Source organism: Electrophorus electricus, chromosome 1 (assembly GCF_013358815.1).
Source record: "Electrophorus electricus isolate fEleEle1 chromosome 1, fEleEle1.pri, whole genome shotgun sequence".
NCBI lineage: Eukaryota > Metazoa > Chordata > Actinopteri > Gymnotiformes > Gymnotidae > Electrophorus > Electrophorus electricus.
Genome location: NC_049535.1, coordinates 13,914,033 through 13,941,480, shown reverse-complemented (window position 1 = coordinate 13,941,480; position 27,448 = coordinate 13,914,033). Strand labels below are relative to the sequence as shown.

Here is a 27,448-nt window from a genome sequence, read left to right as displayed (position 1 = left end):
GACAGTTATAGTGCCTGATACTGCCTAATGCAGATCCAGCTAAACAATTGGTCATTTTCAGTTATAAATGAGCAAAAATGTAACAAGTACATAAATATCATATAAACTACTGCCATAAACTGTCCTAACTAAACTACTACCTGTGGGACTTTTGCCACTTCCCTTACTTTGTAGATTTGCACTGAAAGGCAGCACAGCATGTCACCTTCCCTATCATAAACAATGTAACAAAATATTTCCATTAGTATACTGTTATGGTGAATTGGCCACTTACAGTCGTCTCATCTTTGACTAAATAGTTTACTATCCCCATTTGATATCCAGTTCTTTATTAGAGTACACATAAAAAATGCCTACTTCATAATTAAGAGATATTTACATGTAAAGTATTTAAAGTTACTTACATTTACTAAAGTTTTTTTTTTTTTGTCTCCATGGAAATAGGCCTTATGCCAGTACCAGTAGTAATAGTAATTGCTCTCATGCTAGACCAGAGTCTATGGATACTTCTAGGCTAAAACCCCCTCAGAAAAAAACACAGGAGTTTATAAGTATAGGCCTATATATTAATGTGTAGGTGCAGGTTCAGGAGCAGTGATTAATCAAGTATCTTTAACGTGCCTGGGGATTATATAAGTACCTAGGAATTCTTTATTTAAGAGGTAGGTTTTCAGTCATTTATCTTCAGCAAGTGACAGGTCAGCAAGTTCATGCTACCATCTGGGTCCTTGCACAGACAAAGGTCTTTATGTGTGTCTCCAGTCTCTTGAGGGGTGCTTCAAAGATGAGCTGAGGGTTTAAAATCTGATATGGTCACCTACAGGACATTAATGAAGGGACCACAGCAATGGAATGATGTGTGAGATTTGTCTGTAAATAATCTAGTTTGTTTTTGATCTCTGTAAATGGGTACAATTTTGGCTTTCTCAGACACTATTGAATAGCTTTGTCATGGACCGCAACGATGACAGTTCTCCTTATTTTATTTTATATATTATCTGTAAATGTCCTTCCTATAATTTAAAAAAAATTAAATTTTTTGTACTCCTATACTAATTAAATTTCATGCTCTGTGTAATTCCAAAAATTATACTTAATTTCAAAGGGATCTAGTTCATAGTTCACAGATCACATTCAATTTCTTCAACTTTAGTTCACCTTCTACATGTCTCTACATGCTTTTTGTTGTAATTTATCTGAATTATTTCATCACTTACCATGTTTCCTTGCAACATGTTTCAACAAAATCCCTTTAACATTTTTATTACAACCTTTATTATGAAATGAACCGTTTCAACAGTGGGAAAGTAAGAACTCGCTATGAATAGTGGGAATTTGGTATGGCGGCGTTCTTGTAAATTAAAACCACTTCTGAGATCATGATAAGGTAAATGATTTTTTTATAGTTCTAAAATTACACATTAATTAATTGTAAGTAGTAGACACCTTTGAAGTGTGCACATTTAACCATATTTTGTCTCACTGAAATGATGGGAGTTTTCCGAACACAAAGATACACTAATGCAGCAGTTAGCTAGCTTAGCTAACCTAGCTAGCGTACCAATATCTTAAGTAGAGGATATTGAGCATGTCCTAACTCTGTGTTCGCGCTGACATTAGTGCAAGGACGTGTACAAGTCCAAGCTAGAATTGCTCGAGCAACCGCACATTTGCCCGCTTTGGCTGAGCTGTCTCCCTGGAGGAAATAATAATGCTGCAAATAATTGTTTATTTTTGCTTTTGTGGCTGCATAAATACGAGTGGCGCACGATAAAGTTAGACCAAATTAAAGCGCCGTTTCCTGCCCTTTATTCAGGTTAGAGCAACTGCCCCTCAAGATATGTGTACGTTCCTGCATCAGTGTACAGGCAAGTGGCCTGTGGTTAGTTTTATAGCTATTCCATTTAGTCCATTACTAGTTAGGGAAAAATATAGAATTGTGGGTTTTTAACTGTTTTCAGTTGTTTCTACTCATGGTTACTCTGCAGTTCTTTGTGTTTGTGTTATCAGTGCTATGGTGACACAGATGGCTACCTTGACTGGAAGGGCATTTGTAGCCCCAAGGCTTATTGGTGTCCCAGTTCTCCCTGCATTCTTCCCTTCCTTCCCTAGCCCTACCTGGGCTCCTGCACCTTCATCCACATGCTTTCATGCTCGGTACCTGACTGCTGAACAGGTGACACAACATATATAACTATTCGTAAACATAGTGTAAGACTAGGCAGGTACAGTCACGTTCTAGGTGCTCTGTAGTGCTGTTGTTTTGGCTATGTTCAATTTTTTTATTCTATAATATTTTTTGCTTTTTTCCCCCATATTTTTAAGAAACACCTCATTCAATGCATGAAGAACTTGGTAATTAGATAATCAACTGAATCATGTATTTTGGAGAAGTGAAAATATAGAAATACATTGCTGCCAGCCTTAAGACATATCCTGAAGGTGATTAATGATAAATTGTATTTAACAGTATGTGTTAATTTTTGCTCTAGGGTAGAAGGTATGGTAAAATTCCAGAGTTTAAACTGAAACCAGCGAAAGTGGAGAAACAGGTGAAGCATGAAGTTGAGATTAAACACTCTATGAAGGTGTCTGAACTTGCTCAGGCTATGAACAAAGATATAGGTTAGTGCTTACAAATTAGTCTTCACAAAAGTTTCCAGCTTTCAAAATTATTCCTTGTTTGGGCAGGATAAGTTTTACATGGAGACATGGACTAATGTAATTTTACTACAGGATAGCAGTAAAATTTATGACCAATTCACACAGGATAAAAAATTTCGGCATGAATGACCAAGATGCGTGTGGCTACTCGATTTATGCACTGCTGTCTTCTCCAAAAAAGCAGGGGATGATGATAAATCTTATAGTAATAATGAAATTTTAGTCTGAAAATTAGGAGGCTATATGTTCATAACACATGCAGGCAATAGGGTATGCTACACAATAACTTAACTAAAGCTGCCAGATGCATCTGGCCCATCTTCTGGATTTAAGTATTGCATGCTCGACAAGGTGCCTCGCTACAGACGTGAAGTTTCTGTGTCATGAATTACATGCCTCGTTGAATGCCTTCATACTTGAGAAAACTCTAAAAACTCCTTTCTCGGGATATGACAGAATATTTATACATTTTGATTCCAGATTAATATAACCTGAGGTTATTTTTATGACTCATTTTACAGAAGACAAAAGGTGGAATCTTTACTGATGTGGGAGCACGCAATTGATAAAAATGACTGACATGGCACATTCGGATGATACTAAAATAACTCAGAAAGGCTGGTAATAATATCATTACTCCACGTTCCCATGTAAAATGAATCCCGTCAGAAGAGGCCTTTAGACAGTGTTTTTATTGTGTTTACATGTTTAGTTATTTGTAAAATTGTTGTGTCTTTATAGATCATGTATATGAGGCACTACTCAACACAGCTGTAGATGTGGATGATCTGGAGCCAGACACTGTTTTGGAGGAAGTGTGGGTAAAGAAGGTGGTAAAAATATCTGGGATGAAATACAGATGGGCTACGGTAGCGGAGACCAAAGTCAGAGAAAACAAAGATATCCAAAGACAGTAAGAAGGATTTATAACCACAAAACTTTTTTTCATACAATAAAAATAATGTAATATATATTTTTAAATGTATATATCACATTTTATAGTGCTTTACACACAATAATAATGTTATATGAGAAAGTTATGAAAGAAAAAAAATGAAAGCAAACAAACTACACTGCTTGGCCAAAAAAAAGGTCACACACACTAATATTTCGTTGGTCCACCTTTAGCTTTGTTTATGGCACGCATTCGCTGTGGCATCATTTCCACAAGCTACTGCAATGTCACAACATTTATTTCTGTCCAGAGTTGCATTAATTTTTCCCCAAGATCTTGTATTGATGATGGGAGATTTGGACCACTGCGCAAAGTCTTCTCCAGCACATCCCAAACATTCTCAATGGGGTTCAGGTCTGGACTCTGTGGTGGCCAATCCATGTGTGAAAATGATGTCTCATGCTCCCTGAACCGCTCTTTCACAATTTGAGCCCGATGAATCCTGGCACTGTCATCTTGGAATATGCCCGTGCCATCAAGGAATAAAAAAATCCATTGATGGAATAACCTGGTTGTCCAGGTAGTCAGCTGACCTCATTCTTTGGGCACATAACGTTGCTGAACCTGACCGACTGCAGCAACCCCAGATCATAGCACTGCCCCCACAGGCTTGTACGGTAGGCACTAGGCATGATGTGTGCATCGCTTCAGCCACCTGTCTTCTTACCTTGATACACCCATCACTCTGGAACAGGGTAAATCTGGACTCATCAGACCACATGACCTTCTTCCATTGCTCCAGAGTTCAATCTTTATGCTCCCTAGCAAATTGAAGCCATTTTTGCCGGTTAGCCTCACTGACGAGTGGTTTTCTTAAGGCTACACAGCTGTTTAGTCCCAATCCCTTGAGTTCCCTTCACATTGTGCATGTGGAAATGCTCTTACTTTCACTATTAAACATATCCCTGAGTTCTACTGTTGTTTTTCTACTATTTGATTTCACCACACATTTAGGTGATCACCAATAACGATCATTCCAGATTTTTTTCCGACCACATTCCTTCCTCGAAGATGATGTTTCCCCACTGTCCTTCCACTTTTGAATAATGCGTTGGACAGCTCTTAACCCGATTTTAATAGTTTCAGCAGTCTACTTAGATGTTTTCTCTGCTTGATGCATGCCAATAATTTGACCCTTCTGAAAGAGATTAACATCTTTTCCACGACCACAGGATGAGTTTTTCGACATGGTTGTTTAACAAATGAGAAGCTACTCACTGTATCAGTTAGGATTAAATAACTTGTTGCCAGCTGCAACATTATCACCCATGAAGTAATTATCCAGTGGGAGGCTCTTGCCTATTTGTTTAGTTAAATCCAGGTAGTGACCTTTTTTTTGGCCGGGCAGTGTATGTTTAGGTTTGTAGCCCACTTCCTTACTTGCTAAACAAGTAAGTCTTTAATCTTATTTTAAAACAGTGGTCAAGACATCAGCACAATATGTTGTAAATATATTAAGTCCTTAAACATGAAGAGCAATTTAGAACTTACTGTATTCTTTTGTGTGGTGTGGACTCATAAAACAATTTGTTTTTGAGAATTTGTAATTTAATCTTGTTGTCAGCAAGATTTTATTGTGGACATATGACTGACTCTTACTAATTTCTTAGGTTTTGTGGTTGGTAAAACTTCACTGGGCGTATTATTTTTCTTGATAGACCTCCTCCAGATCCTGCTGTCTTAGTGAATCGACCTCCAGTAGTAACCATTATGGGCCATGTGGATCATGGAAAAACTACACTGCTAGACAGCCTGAGGAAGAGTCAGATTGTGGCCCAAGAGGCAGGGGGCATCACTCAACACATTGGAGCCTTTTTAGGTACTAGTCTTATTGGATTATAGGACTTTCATTTTTTTTTTTATACAGCTAAGTTTCCAAGCATGGATGGTTGGAAATCTGCTGAATTTGTTCAGAACATTATATTTTCAAAGAAGAAGTTCCTTGCAACTGAAAATTTGAAAATTTGGTGACTGCTGCTCAGGAAAGTTAATGTATCAGTCGATAGAAGGACAAAGCTCAAAATTCTTTATCTGGGTTCCTTACATAAAATCAAACAACTACTTTGCATTTTTACCCCTGACCCTGCATCTTCATTTAAAAAATATACTTAAAATCAAAGGAGTGGTAGTCCTTCATGCAAGCTCAGTTTAATAAGATATAAAAAATCTTGACAGTTCATTTCCACATGGCTATTACAGCCCAAAAATATTTAGTGAGCATTAGGGTTGCAACCATAAATGATTCCATTGTCAATGGATAATGGACATTATAATGTTGAGCCAGCATTCTGATATTACCCCTTCCGCTCTTTCTTCCTGAAAACCTCAACAACGGGGTGTACCCTGCTTGCTATAATTATAATATCTCTGCTATCGCTTAGAAAACTGTATGTACTACTTATTACTTACCCATGTATTTTAAGGAATATCGAATCCTTCCTACAAAATCCATATATCAGCCATTTACATTGAAATGCTAAAATATGCTTTATTTAGATTTACTTTTGCTTCATGTGCGCATATAAAAATAATAGTTATAACAATGCTTTATAGTATTGCTTTTATTTTGTAGAATGTAGCCTATATCTCTAGTACCAACATCAATTCATGGCAGTGAATGGCAGATAAATGGTTTTTCATGTGAGCATAGATTTAAATAAAAAAAAAAAAATTATTATTAATTTAAAAACATTTATTATATTAAAAGGTCCTGCTACTGTCATATTTCGCTAAGAGCAAGGAATTCATCTTATATACTTAAATAGCAGTTACACGCATTGTTCATTCAAATGAAGCTTTACAGACTTGTACAATTATGGAAAGCCAGCATATGGGTTACAATAACATGCAAACTACAATTTCTCCATGATCACTTGATCACATGATTACTACTCCTGGTAGTAACAGAGAACCAGTGAACTATAATGTTTTGATACCAGATTTAGTAAGTTTGGGACTGATTTTTGAGTGCGAACTAGTCCTAGGATTTTCACCAAACCTACACAAATCTGGTATCCAGACATTCACAACAGTCCGACGTTTAATAATTATCAGATTATTCTACAGATTTCTACACTGTTTAGTTTTAACATGCCAATCAAATCAAGGGGTGGAGATTCCACTGCAAAAACAGAACATAAACAGCTCCGACTCATGAACACTTCAATGCAATGACACCAGACTTTACAGACATGTACCCCAAGCAGGTATGGGGCAAGTCAACCATCTTGGTGCACCTGCTTTACTAGGGGGTGCTATTACAGGAAAGAAACTGTCACACATACCCAGATTGTCCAATTAATGTGAAAATGAATGTACACAACTATATGCATGTATGGAGCAGGACCTACAACAGGAATATTATATCTCCAAATTGCAGGATGCCATAGGCCAATCAGATTTCAGTACACAGGCTTAGCAATGGTCAATCCACATGAAACAGGAATGCTATAGTCATATGTGCATTCTCTAAAATAGTCAAGTTTCAAGGAAATTGGCCACTGGAGGGTGCTATACTAGAAAATCCAGTTTATCTCCTACATAGTTCTACTTAGCAGTACAATTTGGATTCCAATTAATCTGTGCAGGATTCCAAACAATTTTGCAGTTGCAAGTGCTTTTCAAAAATGTTTAGTTTTGTCACATTCAGTAATAGTATAAAATTTGCAACTTTTTGAACTAGTCCTTGAATGAAAATCCTATCACATCAAATCAGGACTTGAAATAACCTTTATAGTCTGAAACTAAATAATTATCAAAAAGTGCTTTTTGACTGTATGTGGCTGCAACACATTCATCAAAGGGGTACCAGTATCACTTTTCAGAATCATATAACTAAAACCCTATCATAGTTTGTCTGATTTTGACCAGAATGTAAATTTATATTCACACTGCCATTCTGAGGAAAATTGCAAAGATTGAGCCAAATTCATTGCTGGGAGTCTCTACAGTACAGAATTGCCTATTTGGCTTATAATAGTAAGCCTTGTGTTTTCCGGAACAGCATGTCCCATCAACACAGAAATTTACAGACACACATGTAGTAATAGTCTGATGTTGCCTGCAAAGTTTGAGCCACTTATAATGGATCTTCACTGCACATCTTAACTATGCGGAGTATAGATGAGCTGTACACCTAATTTTCTCTAGAAAATATAAAAGTAATTGCAATGATAGCCTGTGTAACCTAGCAGTTGAAACCAATTATACATAAATCTGATGGTAGCTATCAGGGCTTAATATTAAATGGTGTGAATGCATCTGATAGGTCAAATAAGAAAACTTGTTTTATTTACACATGCCATGCACATGAATTTTTCTTTGCATCTTTTCCAATGTGTTTATTGCACATGTTCATATTGTGATGAGGATGAAAATGCAATTTATCAGTCAGGGCTAATTTGCAACTATATTTAATGTTTTTTTCAGCAGTTTCAACAGCGCCACCCCAAGAGTATACAATCTTGTAACCAAAATATGGCAAATAATGACTGCTACTCAGATAATTAAGTGTCCAAATCAATCTATTTGGGCCAAATGTACACTATGGTGCATATATTTGTATTTTGTTGTATAGTTCATAAATCGCAAGTCATGCAATCAGAATTTGTCTCAACTTGAATTACTTGCATTGAGACACTCAGACTTGCCATTTTGACCATTACCTGCACCTAATTAGATTTTGAGCTAATTTGCATTAAAAAACTTAATATTTTCAAAAAATACTTAAAATCAGGTGAACAAACAACACAAATATGGGCTTTACTAGATCAAAATGGTCTAAATTTTAATACTTAAAAAAGTCTTGATCTTTCAATACCACATAGCTCTTGGACCCCAGAAATGTTTTTTAGGCATGGCTACATCACAAAGAGCTCAAAATCGTCAACCATTTCCCAGTCCTCCACACCTTGCATTGCTAATTTGTGATTATATCAAACTTTTTTTTCCCTGCAACAGACATCTGTACAAAATATTGGAAATTGATATGAAGATCCACTATGCTTGAATACAAATTTATGCAAATATATTAATGGGATTTAAATTTTATCTTTGTATAGTTCAGCAGCCCTCTGGCCAGCTAATTACATTTCTGGACACCCCTGGGCATAAAGCCTTTTCTGCCATGAGAGCCCGTGGAGCCTTGGTTACAGACATCATCATTTTGGTGGTTGCAGCTGATGATGGAGTAAAGAATCAGACCATTGAGTCCATACAACATGCCCAGAAATCCAAAGGTAATCAACACACATTCATGATGGATATCATCAGCTTTTGATCTGCTCTTCTATTTCACTGATGTGGTTAAAAATTTGTTAATCCAAGGTTAATCCATTTCTTGTAGAGTGCTGTCTTTGTGATGTTAAGATACTAAGATTACTGTCTTTTCCTCTAGTGCCAATCATTGTGGCAGTGAATAAATGTGATAAACCTCAGGCAGACCCTGAGAAGGTGAAACGTGATCTTCTGGCTCATGATGTTGTGTGTGAAGAGTTAGGAGGAGATGTCCAGGCTGTCCACATTTCTGCTTTAAAGGTGCGTGTATGTTTATAACAACCTAATGTTATAGTTAATGTTATAGAAAAGCAATTACAGAAGATCCAAGGGGATTTGTCTTGTGGACTACCATTTTGAGTTGGCACCCAGAATGGTCCATTTATGGAAGATTTTTGTTTTACGTAATTCTCAATTATTTGATTTGGGGTTTTGTAGGTTTAAGAGCAAATAAAGTCTTGGCTTCTGTACTGTCCCAAGATTATTGTTAAATTCGATCAATATACACTCCTTCATACATGATGCCAGTGGTTAAAGCCTGAGCTGTACCTCATGTACTTCAAAGCTCAAGTATGGCTCGCCTTGAAACGCCATACTTCAAGTCTCATGAAAGACAAACATCGAGACTATACTGTGTCCTGACTCCCAGATGGTGGAACGAACTTCTGCTGGCTGTCCGGACAGCAGAGTCCTTTGCAGTCTTCAAACGCAGACTGAAGACCCATCTATTTGTGGAATATCTAAATTACCACTGATTCTGCACCTGTGTTGAGTAACTGAAACTCTAGTACTTGTTTAGGGTATTGTTGTCTCTTATAGAACATGTGTGCTTTACACTTCTAGGCATCAGTATTGATCCCTGTACATCAACAGCATTCTAGTTCAGTGGCACATTGGACTCTAACCTACTGTACTGGATAGGATACATTCTATGAGTAAATGACAAAGAGCTTTTGTAAGTCACTCTAGAAAAAAGTGTCTGCCCAATGCCATAAATGCAAATATAGATTAGAGGCTCTCAAACGTAGATGATTTTTTAGCTACTTCTGAAAGAAAGCTGTGTTTAACTAGCCTGCTATCTAACTACCTAACTCTTCTTGCCTTCTTGTCCCTCCTATTTCATTACAAGTTATATCCAAAATGCTATAATGAACAACTGTGTGTAGCCTACAATTGGCTGAAAAGTATTTTCTCCCTTAATTTCAGATCAGAAACAGTGTTTTCTTGCTGAAGATTTCACTGGCATTTAGAATTAATCATAAGTTACATAAGCTTATCAAGAAAAAATTACTCAATGTTAAATCACAAGGAACCATCTCTAATAAAATCTAGCATATTTTACTATTTGTGTTATAAATAGGGCTACTGCATTTTGTCTACATTATTTGCCTGTGACGGTACCTATTCAAAGAACACTGTTTTGCAAAAACACTGCCACCTAAACTTTCCAGTAAGAAGCTGCAGATTGCATGATCTTTTCAGTGTTTGGTCACATGTAAATCGTCAACAAATTTCTGCACCTGCAGTCATTTAGCTAACTGAAACAGTTATTTACTACTGAAATATAGGCACATGTCTGGACTGTTTGGAGCATGGCCCTAGACCTTTGGGTGTTCTAAACATAATTTGTTTTGAGGGCACCTCAGCCATACTGTTGTCAGTGCTTATTAGTCAACATTTGAAGGCTTTTTTGTTATGGGTATACCATGCCACTAGAACAGTGTTTTACAAAATAACCAAGGTATTTCAACATAAAACCTTTATTTTGCAGAAATCACAATGATCAAAATTAGAGAACAGCAGTGACTGTAGCACAGAGAAAAATTACAACTAAATTTTCTGAAGGTTACAACAGTCACCAATCTGTGGCCACAAGATATCACTAGTCTCTCACACTGCTCTGGTGTGATTTTGGTTCACTCCTCTTGCAGTTTCTTCCACAGTTTGCTTACTTTTGTGGGTTTCTTGGCCATAACTTTTGTCACCAAGGATTTTCCAGAGGTTTTCTATTGGGTTTAGATCAGGACACTGGGCTGGCCATTTCATTGCTTCAGTGTTTTCAGTTTCAAGGAACTGCTTTACCCGTTTTGCTGTGTGATGGCATTGTACTGCATGAAAATTGCTGGCTAATTGAGTGATAAACGCAAGGAAGGAAGCACGTATTGAAGAAGGTTCTGATATACACTTGCATTCACTCTGCCATGTAGCTGTATGAGAGGTCCAACTCCTGCTGCCGAAAACATTCCCCGAACCATGACACTTCCTCCTCCACCTTACACTGACTTCTTTACACACTTTCGGTTCAGTCTTTCTCCAGTTTGTGAATGAACATAATGTTTCCCATCAGACCCAAATAAATTTAAACTTGCTTTCATCACTAAAGTGAACTCTGGACCACTTCTCTGTCCACACATGCTCGTCAGCAAAGGTTAGTCTAGCCTTTAGATTCTTTCTGCTAATGAGAGGTTTGGTTACTGCAGAGTGGGCTTTCAGTCCAAATGCTCTTAAACGTTGAGACACTGTATGACGAGACAGATCCTTACCCTGTTCAGTGCTGAACTGGTTAACAATTCCACCTGCAGTGTTGAACTGATTACCCATGGAGATTCTCCACATTATCCTGTCCTCTCTTGCATTTCGTGGGCGACCAGCCTTCTTGGGGGACTTGAATGAGTTTGTGATGTTGTAAAGATTAAAAATATTCTAGAAATCACAGACTTGGAATGACCAACTTCTCTTGCTATGGCTGATAGTGTCACCCCTTTTGGCCTTCATCTGGACAACCTGCTGCCAGAGGGTTTCATTCACTTTGGAACAGCTCACCATCTTGCATAGGATTTGTCAGATAATTAAGGAAATTAGCACCAAGTGCCAGATTAACACCAGTAATTTGCAGGTATCTGAAAGTGTTCTCTAAATTTGATCAGTGTTCTTTTTCAATTATCTCATTTAAGTTTTTTATACTGTGCTTTAGAATATATACAACTCATGAAATAATCTTAAAATACTGCTCTTTTACTTCTGTTAGGATAAATTCACATAGGACTACAGTGACCTTGACATTTAGGAGATTGTGTGTTGTGTTCTCTCTCTCTCTCTCTCTCTCTATCTATCTATCTATCTATCTATCTATCTATCTATCTATCTATCTATCTATCTATCTATCTATCTATCTATCTATCTATCTATCTATCTCGATAGATAGATAGATAGAGAGAGACAGACAGACAGACAGACAGAGAGAGAGTGTGGGCCATACACAGATGCTTAGTTTGCTTCTGCTTAGGACTGGCTCTGGTTTGGAGTAGGCAAGCTTTGCAACTGTAATAGTAGGGGTACACAAAGAGCAAAGTGACTTGCTTCAACAGGCTCTCAGAATGCCAGGACCCTTTGACGTAAGAAATGTAAATTTAGATTTTACATAGAAAAAACTCTAACTAGATATAGACCAAGGATAATTTTTCTGCTCTGCCATAATTTAAAAGAACTGAAATCATGAACTCTGCGCAGCCTTGCAGTTGCTGTCTTAGTGAAAGTTTCAAATGTGTTACATTTTTATGCAACTGGCAGTTTCACTGGTCTTACGAATGGGTTTAGTCAGTCATCTGAAACTTTGTGTAGGTTTTTAATATATATGGTTTCATTTACATGTCAGTTTTAATTGGATTTCATCTTGGGTGAATTTACTACAGCAGTAAGGTGACACCACTGCTCTTATCACAATGATTTAATGAATTGCGTGGCGTAATGTATTTAATTGGCCTAGTATTGATATCCGCATAAAGCGGATATAATATCGATATCCCCCACAAAGCTGAGACATTCCTCTACAGCTATACATAAAATTATAAATGTGCTTCTTGGTCAAAAGTGCCTTATTGATGAAGCATGTATTTTCATATTCACATTTTTCCTGTAAGTGAAATGTGTATTTTATATTTCTAGGGGGATAATTTGTTGGAGCTGATTGAAGCCACAGTAACACTTGCAGAGGTCCTGCAGCTGAAGGGAGACCCCTCAGGCCTAGTAGAAGGCAGTGTTGTTGAAAGCCGCACAGACAAGGGAAAAGGGTGGGTATCCTTAGCAAATATGCTGTTTCTTTATTTTAACACCTGCTGTACTTGAGTAAAAATTAAACATATAAAAATACATATTTGTCTTTAATTAAAGGAACAATATTTAATATATTTACTAAATAATCAAATTACCATATCAGAACATCTCCTACAGTCAATATATTCTGTTTTCTAAGTTTCATCCCCGAGCAGAAAGTGTTTTTTTAGACATGTGATCCTGTTACCTGCCTATGGGCATTTAAAGTCATTTCAATAACACATTCATACTGTGTGGTCCATGTATACCTGGATTATCAAAGCAGCAAGTATTTGAGATGCAGCCAGTGAAGTGATTGCAACTAACACTACAAGGAAAGATTCCCTACTTTCCTTAACCATGTCCCTCTGGTATGCTATCAGGCCTGGAAAATATTAACTTCAACTCCACAGTGTGTATTTTGGGAATAGTAGGCTTTTGTTCATGGGATAATGGGTTTAGCTTTGGTTACCTTACAGGATCAGTCATGCATCTAGCTAAAATTGACAGTTATAAAAATATCCATGAGGAAGTTTATAATTTGCGAACATTAAAAACATTGTAAACCTCTACCTTAACTGATAAACTTACAGTGTAGGACTTAGCTTTGCTTGCCATTTCAAAATTCAATGTTGCACTTGTCTTGCTCATTCATGTAGGATCAGTGTCCTCAACCTGGCATCCCATGGGAGCTTTGAGTCTGGGGACGAAGGGGCAGGGGCAGGCTACTCTCCAATATTTTGAATTTGGACTGCAATCTCCATTTTAAACACTTGATGTCAGTAGTACATATTAGTCCTTTGATGTACAATTTATTCAAAAAATAGAAATGTTAAGACTAATGTATAGTGTCAAGGAATATTATTGAATAGTTGGATTTAATAAAAAAAAAAAAAAATCCATTCTAAGTGGTCCAAGCACCAAAGGTGTTGGAGCCCTATTATTTCTTCTTGTTGTTGTGATTCTCCATTAGACCACTATGCCAAGCCAAGACAACATGGATGGATTTTGTTGCAATGTGACACTACTTCTGCAGATTTCATCTATTCACTTCTCACTTTACCTTTTCACCTTTTTTTTTTTCATTTCTGAAAATGTACAGATTGTTGCATAATCTGGTTTGGGTTTCTGAAACAGTTTTAATAGTAGGATTATTGGAGTCAGCGATCTTATTCATCATAATTATCTAACTTTTGATACAGTATGGCCAACATACACAAATGAATCTAACCCGGTGTGACGCTAAAAAAAAAAAAAAAAAAGATAAACAATAGAGCAAAAATGCTAAACTCTCCAAAATTATGCCAAAGAACCATAATTTGGGCCTCTTCCCACCTACATCTTCCCACCCGCAATTCTATTATAACAAATGTTTACAAAATTCAGAATAAATAAAAATTAAAAATGGTTGTTTTTCAGTCTTTTAGTTTATAAAATGGTATATACATAAAAAATGTGAAATGAAGATCAATACGTTTCCAACCTGATCGTGTCACAAACATTAAAGTACCAATTCTATTGAAGCAAATGTGTCTTTCCAAGAAGAATCTAAGATTAATAACCTAATATAAATATTCAGACCATGTTTTGTTTTTTTTCTCAAAATGAACTTGTTGGGCACCAATCCACTACTTGATAGAATGGCTGTGGAGGCCCTTCTTGCGATGTGTCAAACCAAGCATTTTGTGAGGGAAAGCATCTTCTAAGTCCAGGTTGATTTATTAGTTCACGACGATGATTGACTCATGAGTCTATCACTTTTTAGAAAGCCTGTGTAACAAACAAGCATCAGGTTTGAAGAGAAAGACACAATGTAATTGTGCTATTCTCTTATCTGTCTACTTTTGGATTTCTGGCCACAGATTTATTTCAAAGAGAACTTGGTGACCTCTTGAGTATTTAAGTGCACCAAAAAAATAATGGAACATCTGTATGTCAACATGGAAATATCATTCTGTCAATGTATAGCTGCTTTCGAATGCCTGTATAGTGCTCATTATTGCTTATTTTTCAGAATCAGTTATATGCAAATTAGTTAGGTGACAGGCGGGGTTGAAAGGCCCATGCACTCAATTCCAGGGACATTAATGATGTATATATCACTTTGTCAGACCTGTAATTGAATGCATATATTCATTTGTACACTTGTTCTAAATCATTTGCATACAAAAGCTGAGCAATTGTCTTAAGAACCTTTAAAGACCCTTCAACTGTAGGTCACAGGCCCTTAAACTGTAGGTCACAGATTAAAAATTCTTGTTTTCAGATCAAGTCAAATTTATTTGTATAGCACTTTTTAAATTTATATGTAAAGCAGTATTACCGAAATGATCTGTGCAGAGGATTCAGGTGCAGGCCCCTAGTGAGTGAGTGAGCCAAGTTGATAATGGGAAGATAAAAACCCCTGAAAACAAGAGTATGAAACCTTAAGATGAAGACTCAGAAGGGGAACCCATCTTCCTCTTGGTGACGCAATGGCAAACTAACAGGCGATGAATAAAGTTGCTATTTGCTTTTAATTTTTACTTTCTACATACTTATAAGAGTATCTTATAAGACTTGTGAAATGAATAACAAATATTTGGCAGAGGTATTCAGATTATTTGGTGAGAACTAATTAGTAGTTAGTTCTGTACAGTGAACATCTAAACATATGCTAGCAGGAGAGCTGATGGAGGTGGTGATATGCTCTTCACTAAAGTGTCCATGATACTCAGTCTTTAACCTCATAGATAGATGGTCAATTTAGCAACCATTTTCCTTAGTGTAGCAAACATCTTAATAAGGGAGCTCATGTAGAATTGAGGACATTTAGTTCTTAACAGTTTTCAAATTCATATTTGATGATCTTGTTTAAAAAATATTTAAATTACTTCAATTACTTGCAGCCAGAATAAGTAAATTTGCAGATGGTGCTCATAGCGATAATCTGAGTAGTGCTTTTTATCATAGAACTCTGTGTCTTTGTCCTTTTGCAGACCTGTAACAACAGCCATAATTAATCGGGGCACTTTGAAAAAGGGCTGCGTGTTGGTTGCAGGGAAGGCTTGGGCTAAAGTTCGCTGGCTGTTTGATGAGAACAGCAGAGCAGTGACACAAGCAGGGCCCGGCACTCCTGTTGAGATTGTTGGCTGGAAGGAGCTACCCTCTGCTGGCGAGGAAATACTGGAAGCAGAGACAGAGGTCAGATAGAGTCCTTGCATTGTTTGGACATTTGTACATTTAAGAGCTAAAAAACATTTTCACTGGCCAAAAAAGTGTGAATGTTTTTATATATATATATATATATATATATATATATATATATATATATATATATATAGATTAACATTGAGGGGGTAAAATGGTGAATGACAGATGTGCTAAATGTGGTGCATATATAGGGGTTATTGTTCAAAATAATACACACAGGCCAGTTTAATTAAAATGTTTCAGTTTAAGCTCTGCTGGTGAGTGTATGTAACAGACACAGAACTATAGGACTGTATTTATAAGAACTGCTCTTTATCTTCTCAGAAAAGGGCTCGGGAGGTAGTGGAATGGCGCACAAACATGCAAGAGCAGAACAAGTTGAAGGAGCACCAGAGCATTATTGAGGCCAAGCAGAAAGAGCACCAAGACAGCTATAATAAAGTGAGGCAAAGCCTCTCCCATCTCAGCTGGAAGCAGAGAAGAGTTGCTTTGTACCAGGAAATCAAGAAGCAAAAGGCCCACAGACCAAGTGAGGGAAGTGAGACTAAGGAGTTCAGTCTTCACATCATTGTCAAAGGTAAAACTCTTCCCAACATTTATAGAATAATACACTATATGGCCAAAGAAACACCTGATCATCAACCTGCATGAGTTTGATGGACATCACAATCCAAAATCATTGATATGGAGGCATTAATATGGAGACCCACTGGCTCTTAACTGGTTCATGCAACTGCAATTTTAAGCTCATTTTTGAAAGATTTTTGCTTGTGCACTTTAACACTAGTTATCTGAAATTGTACATATAGTGCAATGATCATTCAGGATTCAAATTGAAGTAGACACTTGGGCAAAGTCATTCAGTCACATCCAGGCTTTTTGTCCATCATTCCATTTTGAGCTCATCTAATAATAGAGAAGAAAATGTTTAAAAAAAACAAACAAGCAAACACAAAAATTGCCTTTTATTTGGGGGGTTTATAATGTGTATTTGGATGCTGGAGATTAATTTTCAGTTATGGTCTACATTTCCTGATTCAACAGGGTCTTGTCAAATACAGTGAACAATTTTGAACATATACTTACGGTATTTCCACTAGGTGTCGTAGACATCTCCAAAGTGCCCCAAAACCCCTCCAAATACACAAAAAATTCTCAGTCACTATACATCGAGTGTGCCTAATTTTTTATTTTATTTTTGCTAAGACATCACAACAATGTTCGACAACTTACTAATAGACAATATTAGCTTCATTATAGCTTCATTGTTAAAGGCTAAGCAATATTAGCTTCATTGCTAATAGGCTAAAAGGTTGTGCTGGGAAAAATACCATAATACTGTAAATACTGGAATACTGTAAAGAAATCGTATGATATCTCATTTATACTTACATAAATGTGAAGCAAACATTGTAGCTAGTCAATGCTAGAAGCCACTGAACCGTCTCTCAGCTTCCAGCTCAAAACGGGACCCAAACAACTCCACATAAACTTCAGCTAAAATAAACTTCCTCCTTTCCATGATGTCCAAATGTATTGGTGATCAAATTGTTCACTAAAAATAATATCCATGACTGTCGGTTTTACCAAACAGTGTCACATGCATGCCCTACAGTTTATCTGGTTAGAACACACAAAGAATGTTTTGCTGTTCGCATGGCTGTAGCTCACTTAGTGATTGACCATATAAGGCAAGTGAGGTGTCTACATTTTCGTCTAAGCAGCCTCTGTTAAAACAGCTGCCAATTGCGCCGATTGTACCTGGAAAACACTTGTGAAGTAATTTGATAGGTTTGATAGATTAGATGATAAATTTGATGGATTATTTTATACCAGAAGCATACTTTAAAAGGACCAGCACAATTGTTGTGGAAAATCAATGAAAAAAACATGGTGTATTCAACGCGGGATTTCTGGAAAACAGTTGCACGTAGATGGCTGACAATTGGTAAGCAGGTACTTATATTAGTTATAAGAAGTTTTATGTGGATAGATGGACTGTGTTTTATGAATATTCGTTGCTATCAAGTGATTTCTTTGAGTATGCCAGATCGGGCCTGCCTGTGGGTCTGCTAGAGGGCACAGGAGCAGTAGGAGGTTAACAGCTTCTACTCTTTTGGGAAGGATTTACACTAGATTTTGGAGTGTGTCTGTGGAAATTTGTGCCCATTTGATGAAAACATAGCACTTAAAAATAACATTTGTCTCAAGTGATGATTGGAGTTGAGGTCAGCGCTCTGTGAAGACCACTGGAGGTCATTCATAACAAACCTGTCTAATCTTGTCTTTATGGACATTGCTTTGTGCATGGGGCACCGTTTTGTTTGAACAGGAAAGAATCTTCCTTGCTACAAAAACTTGAAGTATTTAGTTGTATATAATTATGGCCCTACAAAATTCACAGGAAAATATTTAAATTTCACATATCAAGTTTTTAAAAAATGATGGATTTTACAGACTTTTAGGTGCATTTCATGGCATTTACTCATTAACACTTGTCTACGTAGCTAAGGTAGTAACATAACCTCAACAGGCTATCTTGCCATGCTAAGCTAATAGCCTACCCAAATGGCTGAGGGGTAAGTACTGAACAGGAAACAGTGTTAGGCTTCATTCTCTCTCACTAAGATAAAAATGCTTGTCTGTGTTCTGACACGGCTCTCTCCTTGTCGTTTGTTGATAGGTAGCTCTATGCTAACGTTAGTTTAGCAAGATGCAGGTCAGAAATGTACAAGTTTGTTAGCTACTTTTAGGAAATCATGTCTGCAATGTTTCATTTGATTCATCTCCACAATAACAAAAAAAATAAAGCAATGAGCTCTGGCATTTTACTCTGTGCTGTCCATTTAAAACCTGCATCCAATGTATCAGATAATTTGTTTCTTGCATTTCTTGGAAAATTGGATATTTCATGGGAAAAGACTGATTTCACAGCCCATGATGCAATTTTCACAATCACATATTTGGTAGTGCCCTATCTATAGTATTTTTATTCTGTTGCATTAACATTAACCTTTACTGGAATTAATGGGCCTGTCACAAACTGCCCCCATCCATTATCCATCCTCCACCACACTTGGCACTATAAATTTAAGTAGGTTAGTGTTCTCTTGGCATCTGCAAAACCCATGCTTTGTCAGAAAACAAAGCATGAATCAGCACTCCAGGCATTTCATGGTTCAGGATATGGAAACTTTGTGTGGCCTTTTGGGAGGTAAGGCCACACAGAGCACTATTTTATGAACCAAAAATAAAGGAAACAAACAGAAAACAATTCTGCTTTTCAGCAATTCTGTCTCTTAGCCTGTTACAAGGGAAGAATCTATGGCTCCAGCAAACCTATTGAAAGTGAAGATAAGATTGCATATAAGTAGCAATGCTCCAGACTAACTTTGCCACTGGTTGCACTGGTGCTACCAACTTTCACAGCTGGTCATGAGTGGCGCTACAGTTTTTGCATTCATGTGAAGATTTACAGTGACTTGAGCATTGATATTTATGAATTTGTTTCAATTAGAGCATTGTTTCTCGGCCACAGTCATTGGCTGACCAAATATGCCATCTGTCATATAATTTTAAAAGAAAGCACCAAAAATTATTGGTGCTAAAATTTTATGTACTTGCAAATGTGATATTTTGCAAGGTGACAAGCCAGAAACTGTACAAATCACCAGCGGATGCTGGTTTATTGTCATGTTTTATAAAATATCTTGTAGTTAATGTTTGACAAAAACATCTGTGTCATTGTCTATGGTAATGACTAGCACACTAATCTTTACTTTCAGCATTACATACAGTTTATAAAGCAGCTTATTCACTTCATTTTGCCACCCTCAAATAGCTGCTAGTTAGTGCCTGAGAAGAACTTTAAATAGTAGCTTAGTATGGTAATACTTAGTATGCTAGTATGTACAATGTATATAGATTTGTTTGTGTGCGTGCAGGGGTGGGTGGGTGGGTGGGGGGGACTAAATGTATATTACAGCGACTAAATGTATATTATTGCTTTGCAGTAATGATATCGTGGTACCAGAAATTTGGTAGTTCATACCAATATCACTGACATTGTATGATTCTCAGTACCAGATATCGTATGTTTTTGATATCAGAATTTAAAATATAAACCAATGAAATGAATGTATTTCAACATGAACTCTCTATTTGAAAAAACTCCAGTTTTTTCCAGCAACAGTAGTGAGATGGAGCCTTTGGTTAACAGTGCTATCTTCTCTTCAAATAATAAAAAGACTGTTATTTCATACAAAGATGTGCCTAAAAAAGTCCAATTTACCAATGGAAAATCAAAATGTATTTATATAGCACTTTTTACATCGGATTTTGTCACAAAACAGCTTTACAAATGTCTAAGTCCAAGCCCCCAGTGAGCAAACCAAGGGTGACAGTGGCAAGAAAAACTCCCTACAGCATGAGGAAGAAACCTTTAATTTTCAAAGGACGGGCCCATCCTACTCTGGCCGACAACGGTCACCACAATAGTAACAATTTTAAGAGAAACAATGAATAATAATAAAATGGAAAAATAAAATGGGTGGTGGGAGTAGCCATGGCAGCTGAGATGTGTTGAGGCTTAGTAACATGACATCAGGGGTAGGTGTACTTTGGCAGAAAGAGAGAATAGATCATGAGGCATGTCCAGGTACAAGGGTGTGTAAATTAGGGAGCTATAATGTGCAAGCATGGATGGCAGCTATGGCAGGGATAGACCAGGAACGAACCACAGGCATGATGGCACCCTGAAACATCAGCGCTCTGATACTCTGTCAACAACATTGAGTGACAAAAGAGAGGTGAAGTGACAGCATCATAATATTCAAGTTTACTGTAACACTCAATGCCCATAGACCCCCACATCTATACCTTTACCTAAGATGGGAAGTAGTTTACAAAATGCCTTATTGTACACATAGTCTCAATATTTAAGGTTAGGCTGAAAACCTATGTCTTGAGTCTCGAACATTTGCAGGAAGGTTATTCCATAGCGTAGCAGCTTTATAGGAAAAGTCTCTGCTCCCTGCAATAGATTTTTTAAAAAATTCTTGGTACTAGTAAAGAGCCTGCACCTTTTGATCTAAGAAGACATGGTGGGTCGTAATGCACTAAGAATTCTTTAAGGTACTGTGGAGCAAGACCATTCAGTGTTTTGTAGGTAATTAGAAGTATTTTATAATCAATGGAGCTTGTTTAGGCACTTTGTGATACAGCCAGATAGTGAGGCATTACAGTAGTCCAAACCTGAAGTGATAAATGCATGGACTAGCTTTTCTGCATCCTGTGAGGAGAGTATGTTCCTAATCGTTGCAGTGTTCCTGAGGTGGAGAAAGGCCCTTTTAGGTCCTTTTAAATATTTTTTACAAGAGCTAAGAATGTCTCTTCTGAGTAGAAGTTTGCTTTGCCAGATGGTTGAGGTATACCCAAACATGCTCAAAAAATCTGATGAATTATACTCTGCTGTATTTTCAAATTAAATAACTTCAGAATTGTACCAAAAAAAAACAACAAAAAACCCCAAAAAACCTAGGGTAGTAGTGCCAAAGCAATAACGTTTGTCGGAGGTTTGTGTCAGGAAATAGGAAGTCAGTCTGACCCTCTCAGTGATTAAATTTTGTTTCTTAAAATATTTATCTATGCAACACGGCAACTGGATTGATGACTGTTTGGTACATTTCATCATCAGTGTGCATATTTGTAGCTGAAGATGAAGGTGCAAGTTAGGGAGGGACTGACCTAACCAGTGAAGAAAAAAAAGTACTACTTTTACCCAAATTGGCTAACATAGCACCCATGCCATAGGGGCATCTAAACCCAATGATAATTTTTGCACTTGCATGAATGTGACAAATGTGAAATTTTAAGTTGCATGTGACACGTGACTGTTAATCACAAACATATTTGACCAATTTTAATTTCTCACTGATTCATCCCAGCTATCTTTTCACCTTGCATATGATGCCTCTGCTGCACCCAAGCTGCCATGTTTCACTGCTCCAGATTCCTATGCCTTCACCATGCCAGCCAACGCTTGGCATTGTGTAATGTGATCTTAGGCTTCTATGCAGCTCTTCATGTTGTGATCTATAGTGTCAAATGCTGAACATCAAGCAATATAAGCAAAGAAACAAACCCTGGTCAGAAGCCAACAACAGGTCATTAACTACTTTAATCAGTGCTGTCTCTATCAGGGTTTAAGTCTGAACATAGTATAGAAAGACTTCATGTATCTTGTTCTGATTTAGGTATGTTGTTAGCTGCAGAGCTACAGTTTTTCTAGGATCTTGAAAATAAATAGAAGGTTTGAGGTTTGGGTTGGGGGTTTTGCTAAGTGATTTTTTTATTGTTTATTTGAATGATTTAGGTGGAGTTTATTAAACTTAGTAAAGGTTCAGTGACTTCAGGTAGGATTTCCCTAAGAAAGTGAAGCTAATGGCAATGACATTAATATTGTTTAGCTGTTTAGCAATGAAGCTATTAACAATGAATCTAATATTGTTGTGATGTTTTAGCCCAAAAATCTTGCACACTCTTGGTAACTAATGAATTTTTGTGCATTTGGGGGAAGTGTCCTGAATGAATGAATGCTTTTTGTGCTAAATCTAGAATTTTACATTAGTATTGGGTATAGTATAATTAGTATTTTCTTAATGATTGTTAATTCAATCTCGACTCATAACGTGATTTTTCTCATCTACCTGAAATTACAAGTAGCACTTTTTAATCTGCAGCTAAATGTTTATTTTCTGATCAGAGATAAAGGAAGAATGCTTAAAGAAAATTTAGAGTTATGATAATAATGATGAAAGGTATTGAACTAAAATCGAGCTATAGCAAACATCTTACAAAACAACAATAACTTAAACAAGGTACATGGTGAAGTGATCGTGGTTATAACATTTGGGGGTGAGAGAAATTAAAAGATTGCTATTTAAGCAACATGTGAGGAGAAGTAGCAAGGGCTACTTGGAGTCACTGGAAGGTGAAGGTACGTTTGGGGGAACTGTCCATTTTCTACTGCAACCCATTCAACTGTCAGTGTTGGTCTTTGGCGATTGTAGGCCTATGTCCTTATTTTCTACACCTAGCAGTGGGTATGGCTGAAACCTCAGTTCAGTAAATAGGAAGGTTGCTCACCTATATTCAGTGGTGATGTGTATTTTATAATAGAATAAAGAAAAATATTAATTTGACAGTGCTGTGTATTTAATAAGCTTGTAACAATAAACTTTTTGACTGTATTTGTGAGTTTAGGTGATGTCAACGGCTCAGTGGAGGCTCTTTTGAACATACTTGAAAGTTATGATTCTGATGAACAGTGCCAGATGAATATAGTGCATTTTGGTGTAGGAGACATTTCAGAGAATGACATTAACTTGGCAGAGACTTTCTCAGGTATGCTGTCAACTCTTAACCTCATTTCAACACTGTAACACACATAATTATTATGATAACACATCTTTAACTTTTTAACTTTTAATATTTTTCTGACTCATTTCTGCATCTCTGCCATTTCCCAGGAACAATATATGGATTCAATGTTGCAGCAAGTAAATCGATTCAGCATATGGCTGTAAAAAAGGGTATTCACTTAAAGATGCATCGTGTCATCTACCATCTGATAGATGATCTGAAAGAGGAGCTTAGCAGAAAGCTGCCCACAGTCATTGAAGAGAATATAATAGGTGAGCATTTGACACCTTCAGGTGACATTGATAGTCATGAATATAGTGCCCTCTAAAGGCATTATATCAGCTTGTTATAGTGTTACACATAAAGTGGTTAACAGTGACGATAACATTAAACACCTTGCTGCCATTGAGGAGTAATAGTTGTTCACTCATTAATCACTTAATTAGTTTTATAGTTAGATTACATCCAAAAATGACTATTAATAACTTGGGTAATTTACCAAATTATATCCTGTTGTCTTATTTTCTCAAGTGTGATGCTAGGGTCTTTTTTATATGTCTACCTCCCCCTTGTTAATATGCATAAGCAGGCGGCTGCAAAAGACTTTGTTTACCATTTACTGTTAACTATATCTATAACAGTTGAAAAGAATAAAGTGTACAAATATTTTGACTAGGATTACCTAGTTGTGCTGTATTTTAGAAACAGTTTCAGTGATGTGGTTCTAATATCTTATTCTTTTCTTTCATCAAGCAACTACTTCCTTTTAATCCAAAGACAGCCTTAATGTTTATTTATGTATACTTTTTGATTACAAATGCAAATTTGTATCATTATTTTTACATCAGTGGAGTTCTGGCACAAAGTAATTATAGCATGCATTTATTATTTTATATAAAACGCCAGAAAATACTGATGTCTAAAACATGAGACAATTTTGTATTTGGTCTTTTTATCTTTAATAAAGACATTTTTTGTGTACATTGGTGTACATTAAAAATTATTTAGATTTGACTGTTCCAAATGTGAACTGTGACATTGTTGCTTGTTTATAATAATAATAATAATAATGATAATAATGATGATGATGATGATAATAATATAGTAATAATAACCTTGATAATAGCAGTATTATTGTTGTTGTTGTTTTTTTTTGATAAATGGAAAACATCTATTAGATATCTAGGTGTCATGTTTAAAAGTATTAGAATTACGGGCTTATCATTCTTCTCTTGTATGTATAGGGGAAGCTTCAGTTCTCACCACATTTGATGTGTCTGTTGGGAAGAAGAAGGTAAATGTGGCTGGTTGCAGAGTCCAGAAAGGCCATCTGGACAGGAACATGAAATTTCGGCTCATTAGAGGAAAAGATATTCTGTGGGAAGGTACATCACATCCTGATTCACAGTCAAATACTTGAAAGACTGCAGGATTTTGGAGAATCTGTGCTTAAGCTTGTATAGACCTATATTTTGTCTTACATTTTTGATACATTTTTGTCCATCAAGTACATAGGACTACCATTTGTGCAATTATTGGGCACTGAGAAATGTTTATCATTATGTAATAATTATATAATATCTGTACAGTGAATCCAAAACCCTTATGAATTGTAAACAAATATAATATGTTGTGTGAATGATGAGTGAAGGAGCGTTAACAGTTATTTGTAGAAAATCTTGTTTTTATCATTAGTTTGTCATTTAAAAAAAAAATGCTAATCAAAAACAAACCCTCAAAAATGCAGTGGTTGTGGAAAGAATATAATCAAAATATGTAATATATTATTTAAATCATCTAAAGCTTAATTTTTTTTTGCTTTCTTCAACCATCATTAATGTGTTTACTTCTTTCCAGGAGCTCCAACAGCACTAAAACATCTTAAGGATGATGTACATATTGTGAAGGCAGGAATGGAGTGTGGTCTGTCATTGGACATGGTCACTGAGTTTAAAGCTGGTGATGTAATTTTCTGCTATGAAGAGATTGAGAAACTGCAGAAAATATCTTGGGATCCAGGATTTTAAAGGACTACCTGAAAAACAGGGAATTTTATAAATTTTATGGAGAACATTGCCTAAAAATTATGCCATGTATTAGTTAGATATTTTTCCTATATGATTTTCTGATTGGGTTTAAAGCAATTTGGAAGCAAATAGTAAATGTCATGATTTTTAAATAAATGTTAAGAGAATATTGTTTACCCTATTTATTTATAATCCCAATCCCAATCCACAATCTTCAATTGTCATATGGAATTCATTGCCACTATGTGGCATTTAAGGCAAATATATAACCATACGCAATTGTCCAGTCTGCCAATCAGCAGCACAATACATGAAGTCACGGTCAGTTAAGGTTCACTTCATACACCAGAATGCAGACAAATATATAATCTGAGTGACTTTAACCAGAGCATAGTTTATGGTGCCGGACAGGCTGGTTCGTATATTTCAGAAACTGCTGATTTCATTCACAACTGTCTCTAGAGTTTACACTAGAGAATGGTGCAAAAACAAAACTAAAAAGCAGTTCTGAAACACAATGAGTGAGATAAGAGGAAAACAGCTAGCCTGGTTTGAACTGACAGAAAGACAATTAACCACATAGTGAGTAGCAAAGCATCTTAGAGGTGGATGGGCTACAATGGCAGAAGACCACAACAGGTTCTGTTTGTTATCCACAGACAAACTGAACAGATAGAGTTCCTAATAAAATCCCTGGTGAATCAAATTTAAAATGTTTATCGGGGGGGAGTGAATGTTTGAGTAGGGTTAAACTACATAATAAAAACGGTTCAATAGTCTGAGATTGTATAACTTGTGGGGAGCCTTTTAGTGTGTGTTGAGATGCTGCTTTATATTACAAATATTATATTACATATATTACATAGGACAAGAAGAAGTGACCAAGATTTCCAGACACAGAAAAATGTGCAACAGTACTGTAACCATGCCAGGTTGTTATACAATTGCTAAGGATGTTTTGTATTTGGTAAGTATTTGGTAAGTATATATTTTGAGGTCCTGTTTCCATTCTGAATTTCTGCAGATGGCAGAGAAAGTGATGTTGAGATCAGGGGAATGAGTGCTATGCATCCTTAATTGGAGTATGGCAGTGTAATGTAGAGGCCTTTGCCCTCAAGGAATGGCATTGGGACAGCCCATTCCTTCTTTATCCTACTATTTGGTTAGTTGTTATCTGAGGTTATAACAATTGACTGGACATTGGCCAAGTCTATGCTAGCTAGTGCCCTCTTTTTTGCTGTGGTGTGTGTTGAAGTGGTGGAATCAAGGCTAGAAAGGCTAACAGAGTGAAAAGGCTGGTGAGGAAACCTAACTATGGTTGAGAGTGGATAGTCTGGAGACAGTGTGTGAGTGGAGGATGAAGGACAAAATCAGGGCAATTCTGGACAATTCCTTTCACCCTCTCAATGAAGAACTGTGGCAGCTGGGCAATTCATTTAGTCATAGACTTATTCCACCTAAGTGTAAGACAAAACCCTTCAGACGTTCTCTTGTGCCCACTGCAATCAGACTATTTAACAATGGCTGAGGACACAGTCTGTCCTCATGCTAACCAGCAATCTTATACTAAAACTCGAGTCTCCTTCTCCCACTTTCTACTGCACTAGACTTCCACTACTGTGGAAGAAATTTATATATAATAAGTCAGATATGCAGAGATTGATTTTAACAAGTACTGTCTTAGTCTGTGAATTGTGTTTGAATGTGCTAGTAAGTGGAAACTGTTTGCAGAACTTGAACCCACACCCTGAAACTGTCTGCAGGTGTTTCTTGTCTTCTCTCCTAGGTAACAGAACAAGAATGTTATTGTTAGTGAAGCTAC

The 27,448-nt window shown here is 36.6% G+C and overlaps 1 protein-coding gene across 5 annotated transcripts; it reads left to right on the top strand.

Annotated features, from left to right (window-relative positions):
- Positions 1-1,308: 1,308 nt before the first annotated feature.
- Positions 1,309-25,785, top strand: mtif2 (mitochondrial translational initiation factor 2). 5 transcript variants are annotated; one of them, XM_027013949.2, is made up of 15 exons: positions 1,345-1,387; positions 1,817-1,868; positions 2,011-2,176; positions 2,493-2,625; positions 3,406-3,577; positions 5,278-5,438; positions 8,680-8,856; positions 9,015-9,154; positions 12,839-12,963; positions 15,964-16,168; positions 16,502-16,754; positions 23,441-23,581; positions 23,707-23,871; positions 24,844-24,984; positions 25,457-25,785. In XM_027013949.2, the coding sequence occupies exons 3-15, from the start codon at positions 2,015-2,017 to the stop codon at positions 25,624-25,626; spliced, it is 2,145 nt and encodes a 714-aa protein (XP_026869750.2). In that variant the 5' UTR covers positions 1,345-1,387; positions 1,817-1,868; positions 2,011-2,014; the 3' UTR covers positions 25,627-25,785. The 5 variants fall into 5 exon arrangements, with proteins under 5 accessions (XP_026869756.2, XP_026869750.2, XP_026869771.2 ...); XM_027013955.2 differs by lacking the exon at positions 1,817-1,868 and having other exon boundaries at positions 1,309-1,387; XM_027013970.2 differs by lacking the exons at positions 1,345-1,387; positions 1,817-1,868; positions 2,493-2,625 and adding an exon at positions 3,186-3,285 and having other exon boundaries at positions 2,090-2,176.
- Positions 25,786-27,448: the final 1,663 nt, after the last annotated feature.